The sequence below is a fragment of the Scophthalmus maximus genome, chromosome 5 (genome assembly GCF_022379125.1).
Source record: "Scophthalmus maximus strain ysfricsl-2021 chromosome 5, ASM2237912v1, whole genome shotgun sequence".
Classification (NCBI taxonomy): domain Eukaryota; kingdom Metazoa; phylum Chordata; class Actinopteri; order Pleuronectiformes; family Scophthalmidae; genus Scophthalmus; species Scophthalmus maximus.
The window spans coordinates 25,192,398-25,212,681 of record NC_061519.1 but is presented as its reverse complement, the minus strand read 5'-3'; the positions used below and the strand labels follow the sequence as shown (position 1 = coordinate 25,212,681).

The 20,284-nt window shown below is 43.2% G+C and overlaps 4 protein-coding genes across 4 annotated transcripts; all 4 read left to right on the top strand.

Moving 5' to 3' along the window:
• The first annotated feature begins 338 nt into the window (after positions 1-338).
• On the top strand, positions 339-3,604 carry LOC124850026 (tripartite motif-containing protein 16-like). Its single transcript, XM_047332073.1, has one exon. It carries the CDS (start codon positions 452-454, stop codon positions 2,120-2,122), a length of 1,671 nt encoding a protein of 556 aa, XP_047188029.1. The 5' UTR covers positions 339-451; the 3' UTR covers positions 2,123-3,604.
• Positions 3,605-4,153: 549 nt separating this feature from the next.
• LOC118310588 (tripartite motif-containing protein 16-like) lies at positions 4,154-7,043 on the top strand. The gene has a single exon (XM_035633640.2). The coding sequence runs from the start codon at positions 4,283-4,285 to the stop codon at positions 5,951-5,953; it is 1,671 nt and encodes a 556-aa protein (XP_035489533.2). The 5' UTR covers positions 4,154-4,282; the 3' UTR covers positions 5,954-7,043.
• A 1,455-nt stretch (positions 7,044-8,498) lies between these two features.
• Positions 8,499-16,146, top strand: LOC118310587. The gene is made up of 2 exons (XM_047331941.1): positions 8,499-10,830; positions 12,958-16,146. The coding sequence occupies exons 1-2, from the start codon at positions 9,163-9,165 to the stop codon at positions 14,659-14,661; spliced, it is 3,372 nt and encodes a 1,123-aa protein (XP_047187897.1). The 5' UTR covers positions 8,499-9,162; the 3' UTR covers positions 14,662-16,146.
• A 579-nt stretch (positions 16,147-16,725) lies between these two features.
• On the top strand, positions 16,726-18,508 carry LOC124850028 (E3 ubiquitin/ISG15 ligase TRIM25-like). The gene has a single exon (XM_047332075.1). The coding sequence runs from the start codon at positions 16,817-16,819 to the stop codon at positions 17,993-17,995; it is 1,179 nt and encodes a 392-aa protein (XP_047188031.1). The 5' UTR covers positions 16,726-16,816; the 3' UTR covers positions 17,996-18,508.
• The last annotated feature ends 1,776 nt before the right edge of the window (positions 18,509-20,284 follow it).

Sequence of the window (20,284 nt, the reverse complement as noted above, 5' to 3'; positions counted from 1 at the left end):
GATATTTTATATCCTAGTTTATCTATGTTTTTACCAACAAAATGTTTTTGACTGAAAATCTATGGAAAAAGACATCAACAGATCCTGAAATGCCAAAGTGTATTTTCCAACTAGAAACAAATCAAAGAGTTGAGCAGGTTTTAACTGAGGATTCATAGTGAATGATTAAACAAAGTCTGGCTGCTCCTCTTACTGGAATGTAATGAAGTCTGATCACCCTCCGTCTTCTTCCTGCTCTCAAACACAGCGAGCTCCACCCTGTCCACACATTTCCTGGTTCCCTCCCCTTTAGATCTACAAGTTGAAGATGGGTGGAACCAACATGTGGTGAAGTGTCAGAGCTGACAGGCCCCGTTCACTGTGCAGACATGTTGTTGAGATCAGAGCTCAGACTTCAGTTTCACTTCTCACACACTGAAACTCAGACAGTCGTTCGTCACTGAGAGGTGAAATGGCGCAGAAAGGAGTTGAGCTGGAGCGGGAATCCTTCTCTTGTTCCATCTGTCTGGATCTACTGAAGGATCCGGTGACTATTCCCTGTGGACACAGCTACTGTATGAGCTGTATTAAAACCCACTGGGACAAAGAGGATGAGAAGAGGATCTACAGCTGCCCTCAGTGTAGACAGACCTTCACACTGAGGCCTGTCCTGGGGAAAAACACCATGTTCACTGATTTAGTGGAGCAGCTGAAGAAGACTGGACTCCAAGCTGCTCCTGCTGATCACTGCTACGCTGGAGCTGAAGATGTGGCCTGTGATGTTTGTACTGGGAGAAAACTGAAAGCCGTCAAGTCCTGTTTGGTTTGTTTGGTCTCTTATTGTGAAAAACACCTCCAGCCTCATTATGAATCCTCTGCCTTTGAGAAGCACAAGCTGGTGGACCCCACCAACAAGCTCCAGGAGAACATCTGCTCTCATCACGATGAGGTGATGAAGATGTTCTGCCGCACTGATCAGCAGTGTATCTGTTATCTCTGCTCTGTGGATGAACATAAAGGCCACGACACAGTCTCAGCTGCAGCAGAAATCACCGAGAGGCAGAGAGAGCTCGAGTTGAGTCGACAACAAATCCAGCAGAGAGTCCAGGACAGAGAGAAAGATGTGAAGCTGCTTCAACAGGAGCTGGAGGCTGTAAATGGCTCTGCTGACAAAGCAGTGGAGGACAGTGAGAAGATCTTCACTGAGCTGATCCGTCTGGTGGAGAAAAGAAGCTCCGACGTGAAGCAGCAGATCAGATCCCAGCAGGAAACTGAAGTGAGTCGAGTTAAAGATCTTCAGGAGAAGCTGGAGCAGGAGATCACTGAGCTGAAGAGGAAAGACGCTGAACTGAAGCAGCTCTCACACACAGAGGATCACAACCAGTTTCTACACAACTACCCCTCACTGACACCACTCAGTCCGTCTACACACTCATCCAGCATCGACATCCGTCCTCTCAGGTACTTTGAGGCTGTGACAGCAGCTGTGTCAGAGGTCAGAGGTCGACTACAGGACGTCCTGACCGAGTCAGAGACAAACATCTCACTGACAGTGACTCAAGTGGATGTTTTACTGTCACAACCAGAGCCCAAGACCAGAGAGGAATTCTTAACATATTCACAGGAAATCACACTGGATCCAAACACTGCAATGACACGTCTGTTATTATCTGAGGGAAACAGAAAAGTAACATTTATGAAAGAAGAACAGTTTTATTCTAGTCACCCAGACAGATTCACTAATTATTTTCAGGTCCTGAGTAGAGAGAGTCTGACTGGACGTTGTTACTGGGAGGTGGAGTGGAGAGAAGGAGTTAATGTAGCAGTCGCATACAAGAATATCATCAGAGCAGGGATCTCACAGGAATGTGCATTTGGATTCAATGACAAATCTTGGAGGTTAGAATGTTGTGAAAACAGTTATAACTTTTATTACAACAGAATCATCACTCCAGTCTCAGGTCCGGTGTCCTCCAGAGTCGGAGTGTACCTGGATCACAGTGCAGGTGTTCTGTCCTTCTACAGCGTCTCTGACACCATGACTCTCCTCCACAGAGTCCAGACCACATTCACTCAGCCGCTCTTTGCTGGAGTTTATCTTTATAATGTACGATTCACAGCTGAGTTCTGTAAACTCAAATAGACTTGAGTCATTTAAAGAGCAGTGAGTTAAACTCTGCGTTTCAACCTTATAACTTCTTTTCCCTCCATGTTTGTTCCTCATCGTTGTTGTTGTTGTTGTTGTTGTGACATTTGTTGCTCTGCACAGAGATCAGCTGTCAATCAAACACTGTGGGCGGTGCTTTGACGTCTCCTCATTCGTTGTTCTGTCGATGTTTGAGTTCGTCGAGTCGGAGCTGGAGCCGTGGACGATCTCAATGCTCATGTTGATGTTCGTTCACCTGACTTTTCTCCAATTGAGAATATAAACGTGCCTGTGCTCTAAACGTAAACGGGACTTTTTTCTGAATAGTCATCATACTGATCATTAACCGATTGAATACATTTGATGCTCTGATGAAGAATGAAAAGCTCCAGTGTGATTTCGGTTTCAGAGCTTTTTTCCCCTCTGGAAACAGCTTCCTGCTGCTGTTATTAAATCAAACTTTGTAATGTGAAAATTCTACTGTCACTCAACGTCGTTTATTTCTTCACTTTCCCTCACACAAGCAGTTTAATGAACAAAAACCAATCAACCTTCACCATGTTGGTGGCAGAGCAGGAAACAGCCACACAAGTCATTTGGATCAGTTGTGTTGGTGTTTTACTACACAAATGTTCTGTTGTGTCATTTAGCTGTGATGACTTGTTGGACATAATAGCAATGTACCACACACACAATATGTTTTCCTGTGTATGATATCAAAACAACAACAGCAGCTTGATTGTCTGATAAAATGTTTATAAAACGACCAACGTTGACTTGATGTTGAAATTATTCTTCACCTTGGAAACATTGCTTGTCAAACAAATCTCACCACCAGGTCCAATCTGTTGCTATACTGTCTCAACACCAATGAGATTTCCTTAATAATCAATATGGGTTTTTTTATATTTAATGACCTCTGACACGGAGGTTATGTTTTCACACGTATCCCTTTGTTCCTTTGTTGGTCAGATTAATTACTGCTAATCAGATTTTCATGAAACCTGGTGGAAAGATGGGACATGGGCCAAAAGAATGATCTCTTACAGTTTGGTGTTGATCTGATCAATGACACTTAAAAATAAAATCATGTTCTTAAATATTGTGAGACGATTTTACCACATTTTCACTGATTTCCCTGGAAATGATTCACGGGTCTTGATGAGTAAATCAGGTATATTTCAGGGACTGATGAGTCTGAGTGTGTGCAATGTGATGTGGATCCAGATCAAGATGTAACTGTGCTTCACGTGAGGACTGTTGGGCCTCGGCTGAGGTTCGCTCTCTCCTGAGTTATATTCCAGCTCTTTGAACACTGTTCTGTTTGACCTTGTGTTGCTGACGCTCAGGTTGAACACAGATTTCATCCTGTACTGTTTCCATGTTGAGTGCAAGAGTGTGATCTACTGTAAGATGACACGTTTGGAAGAAATTGATAAATCATATTATCAATAAAGGCTTTTCTTTTAAAGAATGAAACCAGGAGGTGTGTTTTATTCATGTCCATCTCGATTCAGAGATGTCAAAAAAATAATTAACTTGATTCTATGATTTTGGTTTAAATGTATTTAAGAATTGGAAAACTGGTTTGGCTCAGGATGATATTCTGAATTTGACCAGTTTTCATCGCAAATCCCCCAAAGGAGTTTATTAAATGTAAGAAAATTTAAATTTAAATTTATTGATTTTTAAATCGTTTGATTTGATATTTTATATCCTAGTTTATCTATGTTTTTACCAACAAAATGTTTTTGACTGAAAATCTATGGAAAAAGACATCAACAGATCCTGAAATGCCAAAGTGTATTTTCCAACTAGAAACAAATCAAAGAGTTGAGCAGGTTTCAACTGAGGCTTCATAGTGAATGATTAAACAAAGTCCGGCTGCTCCTCTTACTGGAATGTAATGAAGTCTGATCACCCTCCCTCTTCTTCCTGCTCTCAAACACAGTGAGCTCCACCCTGTCCACACATTTCCTGGTTCCCTCCCCTTTAGATCTACAAGTTGAAGATGGGTGGAACCAACATGTGGTGAAGTGTCAGAGCTGACAGGCCCCGTTCACTGTGCAGACACATGTTGTTGAGATCAGAGATCAGACTTCAGTTTCACTTCTCACACACTGAAACTCAGACAGTCGTTCGTCACTGAGAGGTGAAATGGCGCAGAAAGGAGTTGAGCTGGAGCGGGAATCCTTCTCTTGTTCCATCTGTCTGGATCTACTGAAGGATCCGGTGACTATTCCCTGTGGACACAGCTACTGTATGAGCTGTATTAAAACCCACTGGGACAATGAGGATGAGAAGAGGATCTACAGCTGCCCTCAGTGTAGACAGACCTTCACACTGAGACCTGTCCTGGTGAAAAACACCATGTTGGCTGATTTAGTGGAGCAGTTGAAGAAGACTGGACTCCAAGCTGCTCCTGCTGATCACTGCTACGCTGGAGCTGAAGATGTGGCCTGTGATTTCTGCACTGGGAGAAAACTGAAAGCCGTCAAGTCCTGTTTGGTTTGTTTGGTCTCTTATTGTGAGAAACACCTCCAGCCTCATTATGATGTTCCTCCGTTAAAGACGCACAAGCTGGTGGACCCCACCAAGAAACTCCGGGAGAACATCTGCTCTCGTCACGATGAGGTGATGAAGATGTTCTGCCGCACCGATCAGCAGTGTATCTGTTACCTCTGCTCTGTGGACGAACATAAAGGCCACGACACAATCTCAGCTGCAGCAGAAAGGGCCGAGAGGCAGAAAGAGCTCGAGCTGAGTCAACAACAAATCCAGCAGAGAGTCCAGGACAGAGAGAAAGATGTGAAGCTGCTTCAACAGGAGCTGGAGGCTGTCAATGGCTCTGCTGACAAAGCAGTGGAGGACAGTGAGAAGATCTTCACTGAGATGATCCGTCTGGTGGAGAAAAGAAGCTCCGACGTGAAGCAGCAGATCAGATCCCAGCAGGAAACTGAAGTGAGTCGAGTCAAAGATCTTCAGGAGAAGTTGGAGCAGGAGATCACTGAGCTGAAGAGGAAAGACGCTGAACTGAAGCAGCTCTCACACACAGAGGATCACAACCAGTTTCTACACAACTACCCCTCACTGTCACCACTCAGTCCGTCTACACACTCATCCAGCATCAACATCCGTCCTCTCGGGTACTTTGAGGCTGTGACAGCAGCTTTGTCAGAGGTCACAGGTCGACTACAGGACGTCCTGACTGAGTCAGAGACAAACATCTCACGGACAGTGACTCAAGTGGATGTTTTACTGTCACAACCAGAGCCCAAGACCAGAGAGGAATTCTTAACATATTCACAGGAAATCACACTGGATCCAAACACAGCAAACACATGTCTGTTATTATCTGAGGGAAACAGAAAAGTAACATTTATGAAAGAAGAACACTTTTATTCTAGTCACCCAGACAGATTCACTAATTATTTTCAGGTCCTGAGTAGAGAGAGTCTGACTGGACGTTGTTACTGGGAGGTGGAGTGGAGAGGAGGAGTTGATGTAGCAGTCGCATACAAGAATATCATCAGAGCAGGGATCTCACAGGAATGTGCATTTGGATTCAATGACAAATCTTGGAGGTTAGATTGTTGTGAAAACAGTTATAACTTTTGTTACAACAGTATCATCACTCCAGTCTCAGGTCCTTGGTCCTCCAGAGTCGGAGTGTACCTGGATCACAGTGCAGGTGTTCTGTCCTTCTACAGCGTCTCTGACACCATGACTCTCCTCCACAGAGTCCAGACCACATTCACTCAGCCGCTCTTTGCTGGAGTTTGTCTTTATGATGTAGGAGTCACAGCTGAGTTCTGTAAACTCAAATAGACTTGAGTCATTTAAAGAGCAGTGAGTTAAACTCTGCGTTTAAACCTTTTAACTTCTTTTCTCTCATGTTTGTGGCTCAAAGCTCATCGTTGTTGTTGTTGTTGTTGTGACATTTGTGGCTCTGCACAGAAATCAGCTGTCAATCAAACACTGTGGGCGGTGCTTTGACGTCTCCTCATTCGTAGTTCTGTCGATGTTTGAGTTCGTCGAGTCGGAGCTGGAGCCGTGGACGATCTCAATGCTCATGTTGATGTTCGTTCACCTCCACTGACTCGTCTCCACTTGAGAATATAAACGTGTCTGTGCTCCAAACGTTTAATGAGACTTTTTCTTGAATTGTCATAATACTGATCATTAACAGATTGAATCCATTTCGTGCTCTGATGAAGATTTAAAAGCTCGAGATTGATCTTGTTTTTTCCCTCTGCTGCTGTTTTTAAATCAAACTTTTTAACGTGAAAATTCTGAGGTTATTCAACGTGGTTTATTTCTTCACCTTACCTCACACAAGCAGTTTTAATGAACTAAAACCAATCAACCTTCACCATGTTGGTGGCAGAGCAGGAAACAGCCACACAAGTCATTTGGATCAGTTGTGTTGGTGTTTTACAAGAGCAAATGTTCAGTTGTGTCATTTAGGTGTGATGACTTGTTGGACATAATATCAATGCACCACACACACAATATGTTTTCCCGTGTATGATGTTAAATCAACAGCAGCTTGATTATGTTATAAAATGCGTAAAAAATGACCAACGTTGGCTTGATGTTGAAAATGATTCTTCACCTTGGAAACATTACATGTCAAACAAATCTCACCACCAGGTCCAATCTGTTGCTATCCTGTCTCAACACCACTGAGATTTCCTTAATAATCAATATGTTGGTTTTTTTTCATCTTTAATGACCTCTGACATGGAGGTTATGTTTTCACACGTGTCCCTTTGTTCCTTTGTTGCTCAGATTAATTACTGCTAATCAGATTTTCATGAAACTTGGTGGAAAGATGGGACATGGGCCAAAAAAAGATCTCTTACAGTTTGGTGTTGATCTGATCAATGACACTTAAAAATAAAATCATGTCCTTTAATATTGTGAGACGATTTTACCACATTTTCACTGATTTCCCTGGAAATGATTCACGGGTCTTGATGAGTAAATCAGGTATGTTTCCGGGACTGATGAGTCTGAGTGTGTGCAATGTGATGTGGTTCCAGATCAAGATGTAACTGTGCTTCACGTGAGGACTGTTGGGCCTCGGCCGAGGTTCGCTCTCGACTGAGTCACATTCCAGCTCTTTGAACATTGTTCTGTTTGACTTTGTGTTGCGGATGTAATGGTGATAAAGATGTGATCCTGTAATTCATTGCACTTCTTGGTTCAAAAGATTCATCTCTCATCAAGTTGAAATACATTTTGATCAGTAATCCATTACTCTGACCTGTTAGAAGAGGCCTAAAAGATAAATAGGAACAAAAGAACCGATTTGTGTTAAAATGCCGTCTAAATAACTTTTACAAGAAAAACACTGTAAATTGCATTTTGCAGTAGTTCGTTATTTCCCTAAGTGTCCATTTGTTTCCCGTTTGAATACCGAGATGCGATATGCTGATCTGTGTTCGATTGCTAATGTCTCGCTCAGACCGAATGTGTGGCGCGATAAATAGAAACAAAAAAACCAATTTGCGTTAAAATGCCCTCTGACTAACTTTTACAAGAAATACACTGTAAATTGCATTTTGCAGTAGTTCGTTATTTCCCTAAGTGTCCATTTGTTTCCCGTTTGAATACCGAGATGCGACATGCTGATCTGTGTTCGATTGCTAATGTCTCGTTCACAATGTGTGGCGCATGCGCGTCCATGCCACCGGTGGACGTGACTGCAGCAACATCGCGTCCGTGTCGTATCTTCTATTCTCCCCTCTACAGGTAAGAACGAGGGTCGCGGTGTGTTTGAACGATGTCTGTGTGTGTTCATTGTGTAAGGAACACGCAGGGAGTAAACGTGAGTGACTGTGATAACTTCAACAGGTGAAGTTAGCAGGCTAAATGTAGCTCCACCGCAGCCTGCAGGTAAGCTGCGCCACGAGGAGCTAGGTGAACACGTGGTGCCGCGTGACGTCACCGTAGCGCCTGCGATTGCTCGTTTTATTTGAATGGAAGATATTAACACTATTGCTGCAGTTAAATGAATGAATAGTGTTGAATATTACAGTAATGCATTTGAACAGGTAAACGATACATCCTATATGTACAGCAGTATTTAGCGTGAAAACGTCCAATTGTGCTGTTTATGTATGTGTCTTAATGAAGAAACTCTTTTGAGATGCTTGAAATGCATTTTGCCATATTATTCATGTCAATTTGAAGATTCAACTCTTTTCTGATTAATGACAAATGTCTGTTCCTGCTTCGTTTCTTTGATGCATGTAAGGTACTATTGACATTTGTATTTTTGTGTGTACATTTTGTTAACATGCTGATATGTTTGTGGAAAAAACATTACACCAGTGGACGTGACTGAAGCAACATCGTGTCCGTGTTAGGGCGATAAAACTATAACGATATGTAGACACGTAATCAATATCAATAGAAAATGCGATCGATAGAACGTTTTGATAATTTTTTTTTCCTCGTTGGAAGAAACTGGAGCAAAGAGTCTAGCTACGCCGGCCGCTAGCATACGAATCTGCCAAAGGAGTTAATTAAATGTGAGAAAAAATAAACATTTTGATTGATTATTAATTTTAAGATCATTTGATTTGATATTATATATCCTAGTTTATCTATGTTTTCACCAATGAAAATGTTTTGATTGAAAATTTAGGGAAAAAGACATCAACAAATCTTGAAGTGCCACAGTGTATTCAAGTAGAAACAAATCAAAGAGGTGAGCAGGTTTTAATTGATTCTTCATTGTAAATGATTAAACAAAGTCCGGCTGCTCCTCTTCCTGGATTGTATAAAGTCTGATCACCCTCCCTCTTCTTCCTGCTCTCAAACACAGCGAGCTCCACCCTGTCCACAGGTTTCCTGGTTCCCTCCCCTTTAGATTTACAAGTTGAAGATGGGTGGAACCAACATGTGGTGAAGTGTCAGAGCTGACAGGCCCCGTTCACTGTGCAGACACATGTTGTTGAGATCAGAGATCAGACTTCAGTTTCACTTCTCAGACACTGAAACTCAGTCGTTCGTCACTGAGAGGTGAAATGTCGCAGAAAGGAGTTCAGCTGGAGCGGGAATCCCTCTCTTGTTCCATCTGTCTGGATCTAATGAAGGATCCGGTGACTATTCCCTGTGGACACAGCTACTGTATGAGCTGTATTAAAACCCACTGGGACAATGAGGATGAGAAGAGGATCTACAGCTGCCCTCAGTGTAGACAGACCTTCACACTGAGACCTGTCCTGGTGAAAAACACCATGTTGGCTGATTTAGTGGAGCAGTTGAAGAAAACTGGACTCCAAGCTGCTCCTGCTGATCACTGCTACGCTGGAGCTGAAGACGTGGCCTGTGATTTCTGCACTGGGAGAAAACTGAAAGCCGTCAAGTCCTGTTTGGTTTGTTTGGTCTCTTATTGTGAGAAAGACCTCCAGCCTCATTATGATGTTCCTCCGTTTAAGAAGCACAAGCTGGTGGACCCCACCAACAAGCTCCAGGAGAACATCTGCTCTCATCACGATGAGGTGATGAAGATGTTCTGCCGCACTGATCAGCAGTGTATCTGTTACCTCTGCTCTGTGGACGAACATAAAGGCCACGACACAGTCTCAGCTGCAGCAGAAAGGACCGAGAGGCAGAGAGAGCTCGAGCTGAGTCGACAACAAATCCAGCAGAGAGTCCAGGACAGAGAGAAAGATGTGAAGCTGCTTCAACAGGAGCTGGAGGCTGTCAATGGCTCTGCTGACAAAGCAGTGGAGGACAGTGAGAAGATCTTCACTGAGATGATCCGTCTGGTGGAGAAAAGAAGCTCTGACGTGAAGCAGCAGATCAGATCCCAGCAGGAAACTGAAGTGAATCTAGTCAAAGATCTTCAGGAGAAGCTGGAGCAGGAGATCACTGAGCTGAAGAGGAAAGACGCTGAACTGAAGCAGCTCTCACACACAGAGGATCACAACCAGTTTCTACACAACTACCCCTCACTGTCACCACTCAGTCCGTCTACACACTCATCCAGCATCGACATCCATCCTCTCAGGTACTTTGAGGCTGTGACAGCAGCTGTGTCAGAGGTCAGAGGTCGACTACAGGACGTCCTGACCGAGTCAGAGACAAACATCTCACGGACAGTGACTCAAGTGGATGTTTTACTGCCACAACCAGAGCCCAAGACCAGAGAGGAATTCTTAGCATATTCACAGGAAATCACACTGGATCCAAACACAGCAAACACATATCTGTTATTATCTGAGGGAAACAGAAAAGTAACATATATGACAGAAGAACAGTTTTATTCTAGTCACCCAGACAGATTAACTGCTTGGCCTCAGGTCCTGAGTAGAGAGAGTCTGACTGGACGTTGTTACTGGGAGGTGGAGTGGAGAGGAGGAGTTATTGTAGCAGTCGCATACAAGAATAACTTCAGAGCAGGGGGCTCAGGAAAATGTTTATTTGGATTAAATGACAAATCTTGGAGATTGGATTGTTTTAAAAACAGTTATAACTTTTGTTACAACAGTATCAGAACTGCAGTCTCAGGTCCTCGGTCCTCCAGAGTCGGAGTGTACCTGGATCACAGTGCAGGTGTTCTGTCCTTCTACAGCGTCTCTGACACCATGACTCTCCTCCACAGAGTCCAGACCACATTCACTCAGCCGCTCTGTGCTGGAGTTTATCTTTATGATGAAGGATTCACAGCTGAGTTCTGTAAACTCAAATAGACTTGAGTCATTTAAAGAGCAGTGAGTTAAACTCTGCGTTTCAACCTTATAACTTCTTTTCCCTCCATGTTTGTTCCTCATCGTTGTTGTTGTTGTTGTTGTGACATTTGTTGCTCTGCACAGAGATCAGCTGTCAATCAAACACTGTGGGCGGTGCTTTGACGTCTCCTCATTCGTTGTTCTGTCGATGTTTGAGTTCGTCGAGTCGGAGCTGGAGCCGTGGACGATCTCAATGCTCATGTTGATGTTCGTTCACCTGACTTTTCTCCAATTGAGAATATAAACGTGCCTGTGCTCTAAACGTAAACGGGACTTTTTTCTGAATAGTCATCATACTGATCATTAACCGATTGAATACATTTGATGCTCTGATGAAGAATGAAAAGGTCCAGTGTGATTTCGGTTTCAGAGCTTTTTTCCCCTCTGGAAACAGCTTCCTGCTGCTGTTATTAAATCAAACTTTGTAATGTGAAAATTCTACTGTCACTCAACGTGGTTTATTTCTTCACTTTCCCTCACACAAGCAGTTTAATGAACAAAAACCAATCAACCTTCACCATGTTGGTGGCAGAGCAGGAAACAGCCACACAAGTCATTTGGATCAGTTGTGTTGGTGTTTTACTACACAAATGTTCTGTTGTGTCATTTAGCTGTGATGACTTGTTGGACATAATAGCAATGTACCACACACACAATATGTTTTCCTGTGTATGATATCAAAACAACAACAGCAGCTTGATTGTCTGATAAAATGTTTATAAAACGACCAACGTTGACTTGATGTTGAAATTATTCTTCACCTTGGAAACATTGCTTGTCAAACAAATCTCACCACCAGGTCCAATCTGTTGCTATACTGTCTCAACACCAATGAGATTTCCTTAATAATCAATATGGGTTTTTTTATATTTAATGACCTCTGACACGGAGGTTATGTTTTCACACGTATCCCTTTGTTCCTTTGTTGGTCAGATTAATTACTGCTAATCAGATTTTCATGAAACCTGGTGGAAAGATGGGACATGGGCCAAAAGAATGATCTCTTACAGTTTGGTGTTGATCTGATCAATGACACTTAAAAATAAAATCATGTTCTTAAATATTGTGAGACGATTTTACCACATTTTCACTGATTTCCCTGGAAATGATTCATGGGTCTTGATGAGTAAATCAGGTATATTTCAGGGACTGATGAGTATGAGTGTGTACAATGTGATGTGGATCCAGATCAAGATGTAACTGTGCTTCACGTGAGGACTGTTGGGCCTCGGCTGAGGTTCGCTCTCTCCTGAGTTATATTCCAGCTCTTTGAACACTGTTCTGTTTGACCTTGTGTTGCTGACGCTCAGGTTGAACACAGATTTCATCCTGTACTGTTTCCATGTTGAGTGCAAGAGTGTGATCTACTGTAAGATGACACGTTTGGAAGAAATTGATAAATCATATTATCAATAAAGGCTTTTCTTTTAAAGAATGAAACCAGGAGGTGTGTTTTATTCATGTCCATCTCGATTCAGAGATGTCAAAAAAATAATTAACTTGATTCTATGATTTTGGTTTAAATGTATTTAAGAATTGGAAAACTGGTTTGGCTCAGGATGATATTCTGAATTTGACCAGTTTTCATCGCAAATCCCCCAAAGGAGTTTATTAAATGTAAGAAAATTTAAATTTAAATTTATTGATTTTTAAATCGTTTGATTTGATATTTTATATCCTAGTTTATCTATGTTTTTACCAACAAAATGTTTTTGACTGAAAATCTATGGAAAAAGACATCAACAGATCCTGAAATGCCAAAGTGTATTTTCCAACTAGAAACAAATCAAAGAGTTGAGCAGGTTTCAACTGAGGCTTCATAGTGAATGATTAAACAAAGTCCGGCTGCTCCTCTTACTGGAATGTAATGAAGTCTGATCACCCTCCCTCTTCTTCCTGCTCTCAAACACAGCGAGCTCCAACCTGTCCACACATTTCCTGGTTCCCTCCCCTTTAGATCTACAAGTTGAAGATGGGTGGAACCAACATGTGGTGAAGTGTCAGAGCTGACAGGCCCCGTTCACTGTGCAGACACATGTTGTTGAGATCAGAGATCAGACTTCAGTTTCACTTCACAGACACTGAAACTCAGACAGTCGTTCGTCACTGAGAGGTGAAATGGCGCAGAAAGGAGTTCAGCTGGAGCGGGAATCCCTCTCTTGTTCCATCTGTCTGGATCTACTGAAGGATCCGGTGACTATTCCCTGTGGACACAGCTACTGTATGAGCTGTATTAAAACCCACTGGCACAAAGAGGATGAGAAGAGGATCTACAGCTGCCCTCAGTGTAGACAGACCTTCACACTGAGACCTGTCCTGGTGAAAAACATCATGTTTACTGATTTAGTGGAGCAGTTGAAGAAGACTGGACTTCAAGCTGCTCCTGCTGATCACTGCTACGCTGGAGCTGAAGATGTGGCCTGTGATTTTTGCACTGGGAGAAAACTGAAAGCCGTCAAGTCCTGTTTGGTTTGTTTGGTCTCTTATTGTGAGAAACACCTCCAGCCTCATTATGATGTTCCTCCGTTAAAGACGCACAAGCTGGTGGACCCCACCAAGAAGCTCCAGGAGAACATCTGCTCTCGTCACGATGAGGTGATGAAGATGTTCTGCCGTACTGATCAGCAGTGTATCTGTTATCTCTGCTCTGTGGATGAACATAAAGGCCACGACACAGTCTCAGCTGCAGCAGAAAGGACCGAGAGGCAGAGAGAGCTCGAGCTGAGTCGACAACAAATCCAGCAGAGAGTCCAGGACAGAGAGAAAGATGTGAAGCTGCTTCAACAGGAGCTGGAGGCTGTCAATGGCTCTGCTGACAAAGCAGTGGAGGACAGTGAGAAGATCTTCACTGAGATGATCCGTCTGGTGGAGAAAAGAAGCTCCGACGTGAAGCAGCAGATCAGATCCCAGCAGGAAACTGAAGTGAGTCGAGTCAAAGATCTTCAGGAGAAGCTGGAGCAGGAGATTACTGAGCTGAAGAGGAAAGACGCTGAACTGAAGCAGCTCTCACACACAGAGGATCACAACCAGTTTCTACACAACTACCCCTCACTGTCACCACTCAGTCCGTCTACACACTCATCCAGCATCGACATCCGTCCTCTCAGGTACTTTGAGGCTGTGACAGCAGCTGTGTCAGAGGTCAGAGGTCGACTACAGGACGTCCTGACTGAGTCAGAGACAAACATCTCACTGACAGTGACTCAAGTGGATGTTTTACTGTCACAACCAGAGCCCAAGACCAGAGAGGAATTCTTAACATATTCACAGGAAATCACACTGGATCCAAACACTGCAATGACACGTCTGTTATTATCTGAGGGAAACAGAAAAGTAACATTTATGAAAGAAGAACAGTTTTATTCTAGTCACCCAGACAGATTCACTGTTTGGCCTGGGGTCCTGAGTAGAGAGAGTCTGACTGGACGTTGTTACTGGGAGGTGGAGAGGAGAGGAAGAGTTAATGTAGCAGTCACATACAAGAATATCATCAGAGCAGGGATCTCACAGGAATGTGCATTTGGATTCAATGACAAATCTTGGTCGTTAGATTGTTTTAAAAACAGTTATAACTTTTGTTACAACAGTATCATCACTCCAGTCTCAGGTCCGGTGTCCTCCAGAGTCGGAGTGTACCTGGATCACAGTGCAGGTGTTCTGTCCTTCTACAGCGTCTCTGACACCATGACTCTCCTCCACAGAGTCCAGACCACATTCACTCAGCCGCTCTTTGCTGGAGTTCATCTTTATAATGTAGGAGTCACAGCTGAGTTCTGTAAACTCAAATAAGACCTGAGTCATTTAAAGAGCAGTGAGTTAAACTCTGCGTTTAAACCTTTTAACTTCTTTTCTCTCATGTTTGTGGCTCAAAGCTCATCGTTGTTGTTGTTGTTGTTGTGACATTTGTGGCTCTGCACAGAGATCAGCTGTCAATCAAACACTGTGCTTTGCCGTCTCCTCATTCGTTGTTCTGTCGATGTTTGAGTTCGTCGAGTCGGAGCTGGAGCCGTGGACGATCTCACTGCTCACGTTGATGTTCGTTCACCTCCACTGACTCGTCTCCACTTGAGAATATAAACGTGCCTGTGCTCTAAACGTTTAATGGGACTTTTTTCTGAATAGTCATCATACTGATCATTAACAGATTGAATACATTTGATGCTCTGATGAAGAATGAAAAGGTCCAGTGTGATTTCGGTTTCAGAGCTTTTTTCCCCTCTGGAAACAGCTTCCTGCTGCTGTTATTAAATCAAACTTTGTAATGTGAAAATTCTACTGTCACTCAACGTCGTTTATTTCTTCACTTTCCCTCACACAAGCAGTTTAATGAACAAAAACCAATCAACCTTCACCATGTTGGTGGCAGAGCAGGAAACAGCCACACAAGTCATTTGGATCAGTTGTGTTGGTGTTTTACTACACAAATGTTCTGTTGTGTCATTTAGCTGTGATGACTTGTTGGACATAATAGCAATGTACCACACACACAATATGTTTTCCTGTGTATGATATCAAAACAACAACAGCAGCTTGATTGTCTGATAAAATGTTTATAAAACGACCAACGTTGACTTGATGTTGAAATTATTCTTCACCTTGGAAACATTGCTTGTCAAACAAATCTCCCCACCAGGTCCAATCTGTTGCTATACTGTCTCAACACCAATGAGATTTCCTTAATAATCAATATGGGTTTTTTTATATTTAATGACCTCTGACACGGAGGTTATGTTTTCACACGTATCCCTTTGTTCCTTTGTTGGTCAGATTAATTACTGCTAATCAGATTTTCATGAAACCTGGTGGAAAGATGGGACATGGGCCAAAAAAAAGATCTCTTACAGTTTGGTGTTGATCTGATCAATGACACTTAAAAATAAAATCATGTTCTTAAATATTGTGAGACGATTTTACCACATTTTCACTGATTTCCCTGGAAATGATTCACGGGTCTTGATGAGTAAATCAGGTATATTTCAGGGACTGATGAGTATGAGTGTGTACAATGTGATGTGGATCCAGATCAAGATGTAACTGTGCTTCACGTGAGGACTGTTGGGCCTCGGCTGAGGTTCGCTCTCTCCTGAGTTATATTCCAGCTCTTTGAACACTGTTCTGTTTGACCTTGTGTTGCTGACGCTCAGGTTGAACACAGATTTCATCCTGTACTGTTTCCATGTTGAGTGCAAGAGTGTGATCTACTGTAAGATGACAAGTTTGGAAGAAATTGATAAATCATATTATCAATAAAGGCTTTTCTTTTAAAGAATGAAACCAGGAGGTGTGTTTTATTCATGTCCATCTCGATTCAGAGATGTCAAAAAAATAATTAACTTGATTCTATGATTTTGGTTTAAATGTATTTAAGAATTGGAAAACTGGTTTGGCTCAGGATGATATTCTGAATTTGACCAGTTTTCATCGCAAATCCCCCAAAGGAGTTTATTCAATGTAAGAAAATTTAAATTTATTGATTTTTAAATCGTTTGATTTGATATTTTATATCCTAGTTTATCTATGTTTTTACCAACAAAATGTTTTTGACTGAAAATCTATGGAAAAAGACATCAACAGATCCTGAAATGCCAAAGTGTATTTTCCAACTAGAAACAAATCAAAGAGTTGAGCAGGTTTTAACTGAGGCTTCATAGTGAATGATTAAACAAAGTCCGGCTGCTCCTCTTACTGGAATGTAATGAAGTCTGATCACCCTCCGTCTTCTTCCTGCTCTCAAACACAGCGAGCTCCACCCCGTCCACACATTTCCTGGTTCCCTCCCCTTTAGATCTACAAGTTGAAGATGGGTGGAACCAACATGTGGTGAAGTGTCAGAGCTGACAGGCCCCGTTCACTGTGCAGACATGTTGTTGAGATCAGAGCTCAGACTTCAGTTTCACTTCTCACACACTGAAACTCAGACAGTCGTTCGTCACTGAGAGGTGAAATGGCGCAGAAAGGAGTTGAGCTGGAGCGGGAATCCCTCTCTTGTTCCATCTGTCTGGATCTACTGAAGGATCCGGTGACTATTCCCTGTGGACACAGCTACTGTATGAGCTGTATTAAAACCCACTGGGACAAAGAGGATGAGAAGAGGATCTACAGCTGCCCTCAGTGTAGACAGACCTTCACACTGAGGCCTGTCCTGGTGAAAAACACCATGTTGGCTGATTTAGTGGAGCAGTTGAAGAAGACTGGACTCCAAGCTGCTCCTGCTGATCACTGCTACGCTGGAGCTGAAGATGTGGCCTGTGATTTCTGCACTGGGAGAAAACTGAAAGCCGTCAAGTCCTGTTTGGTTTGTTTGGTCTCTTATTGTGAGAAACACCTCCAGCCTCATTATGATGTTCCTCCGTTAAAGACGCACAAGCTGGTGGACCCCACCAAGAAGCTCCAGGAGAACATCTGCTCTCGTCACGATGAGGTGATGAAGATGTTCTGCCGTACTGATCAGCAGTGTATCTGTTATCTCTGCTCTGTGGATGAACATAAAGGCCACGACACAGTCTCAGCTGCAGCAGAAAGGACCGAGAGGCAGAGAGAGCTCGAGCTGAGTCGACAACAAATCCAGCAGAGAGTCCAGGACAGAGAGAAAGATGTGAAGCTGCTTCAACAGGAGCTGGAGGCTGTCAATGGCTCTGCTGACAAAGCAGTGGAGGACAGTGAGAAGATCTTCACTGAGCTGATCCGTCTGGTGGAGAAAAGAAGCTCCGACTTGAAGCAGCAGATCAGATCCCAGCAGGTAACTGAAGTGAGTCGAGTCAAAGATCTTCAGGAGAAGTTGGAGCAGGAGATCACTGAGCTGAAGAGGAAAGACGCTGAACTGAAGCAGCTCTCACACACAGAGGATCACAACCAGTTTCTACACAACTACCCCTCACTGTCACCACTCAGTCCGTCTACACACTCATCCAGCATCAACATCCGTCCTCTCGGGTACTTTGAGGCTGTGACAGCAGCTTTGTCAGAGGTCACAGGTCGACTACAGGACGTCCTGACTGAGTCAGAGACAAACATCTCACGGACAGTGACTCAAGTGGATGTTTTACTGTCACAACCAGAGCCCAAGACCAGAGAGGAATTCTTAACATATTCACAGGAAATCACACTGGATCCAAGAATATAAACGTGTCCGTGCTCCAATTGTTTAATGAGACTTTTTCTTGAATTGTCATGATAATGATCAATAACAGTTTAAATCCTTTTTTCTGCTCCAGTGTGATCTCGATTTTAAAGCTTTTTCCCCCCGCTGCTGTTTTTGAGTCAAACTTTGTAATGTGAAAATTGTACTATCATGCAATGTGTTTTATTTCTTCACTTTCCCTCCAACAAGTCGACTCCAGATGAATGACAATGTAGCTTTGCAATTTCTGAACGTGTAAATGAGCAACAGTTTGCTAACAAAGGTGATGTGTCCTGTTTGTGATGTGTCTCCCCGAAGTGGCCAAGAAAGAAAAGAAAAGAATCAGTTATTAAAAAATAGTTTAAAACATGAAATCTGCTGCTGGTAACTCAAGATGTAGGAGAGGTTAAATTACCTAAACTCAGTTTGTTCAAAGTTTTAGATCAGAACATTGAATTGCTGTTGTACGATAAGATTTGAGCAAAGTCAAAAAAAATAAAATGAATATTAAAAATGCATCATGGTTTGTGGTGTGGAGGTGTAGCAGGGACACATACGTCGCAGTTCGTCATATTAGTTGCAGGACTTGTTGTTCAAAAACTATTCCTTGAACCTTTCTGAGGTCAGTGACTTTGCCGTCGCTGCGTCCCCGTTATGAGAATTTGTTTTTTCAAACTCAGACCCCCAAACTGTTATCAGCACCGACATCACATTTTCTCCGGAAAAAAAGATTTCATTCTTGACCCGGGAGAAGAATCACTGTCACGTTCGCGTCGGCTCCGGTCAACCCTAATCACACTCAGACAAACTGATGGGTATCAATTCGACCCGCTCAGATCCATTTGCACTCGCAGTCGAAGAAAAGAAGAAAAAAAAAACGACCCAATCCTCCTGTTTTTTCCGTAGCCGACAGAAACGCGGACCTCAGGAGACTGGAAAGTGTGAGATTAGATTGGGTGTTGAAATTTAAGATATTGGTGAAGAGGTCAGGCGCAAAAAACAACAACGTCATCTTCCTAAAATCATTCAGAATATGAGGAGCATAACAAAATCACACAGCAGGTTGTTGAAATCCTTGAAAATATGAATTTGTATTTGACCTTTATGCGATTACTTAAGCATCTTTACCACCATTATTTCCCTCTTGAATCCTTGAAGCTTCGGGGCCTGGAAGGAGAATTTTCAATAATGATTTCTGGCCTAATAGACACATAATTATATCAACAGGGACCGTTTTCCTCTGATTGTGAACGGACAACTAAGGCTGAGTGGGAGTGGATTTAGCCAGCGAGGCTGACATATCAAACGATGGATTACGATTCCTCCGTTTATAGACTGCGGTTGAAGGATCACCCACGAGCCCCTGGGGCCGGGCGGAGTCGTGCGGACGCAGTAACAAGCTGTGAAGCCAGCGGCCTTCTGGGAAGAGGCGGCCGTGACGGACCGCAGGCTGAATGAGAAACAAAACCTCTGAATGCTGAGAGCCGTGATTCGTGGCTGCTGGTGGTTTCACGCTAGTGGAAAATGTCAAAGTAAATGATCCTATATTGGAGAAGCAGGAAATCTGGTAAGAGGAGGGATCAAATAAATTGGTGGGCTGCTACGGGAGTAATGTCGGAGAAAAAACAAATGTGTTTAGGCTGTTGGGGCTGCCGAGTAGCGAGAAAGGTCTGAGAAACTGAACAGAAAGGACCCGACTGAGGGGCCACGCTGAGGAGATGTGAGGCTCCGGGGAAATCAACATCACGAAAAACTCCTCGCGCGAAAAAGCGGCGCGACTGACTTCCATCCGGACGTCGGGATCAGATGGAAAAAACGAGCCGACGACTCTGCAGACAAACACAGAGTCTTATGTAAAGATCGAGCAGTTATTCCGTACAGCGTCCATTGGGTGGGATGTCATGTAGAACAGTACATTTACGAAGGGCGTGTCTGAATCTTAAATTCATGATCAGACTTGTGGATATTTAACTTGTGTATAAAATCTTGCATAGCATCTCCAAATCTGAGGCCAACGGTGGATTGCTCTGCCCAGGTTGGGGGTCATGTATATTCCGAGCCTCGCCTGTGGTCGTGAGCTCTGGTTGGTGACAAAAAGAACAAGATCGCATGCGCAAGCGGCCCGAAATTCGTTCTCTCCGTAGGGTCGCCGGACTCGGCCTTATGGTGCGTTCACACCAAAGGCGACGCAAATCATTCCCGCGATGAGATAACGCACGAAGTCCGAACAGCTGACCTGCAGCCCATGTCAGCGTGGTGATTTACCAAACGCCGGGTTAAACCCTGAACTTA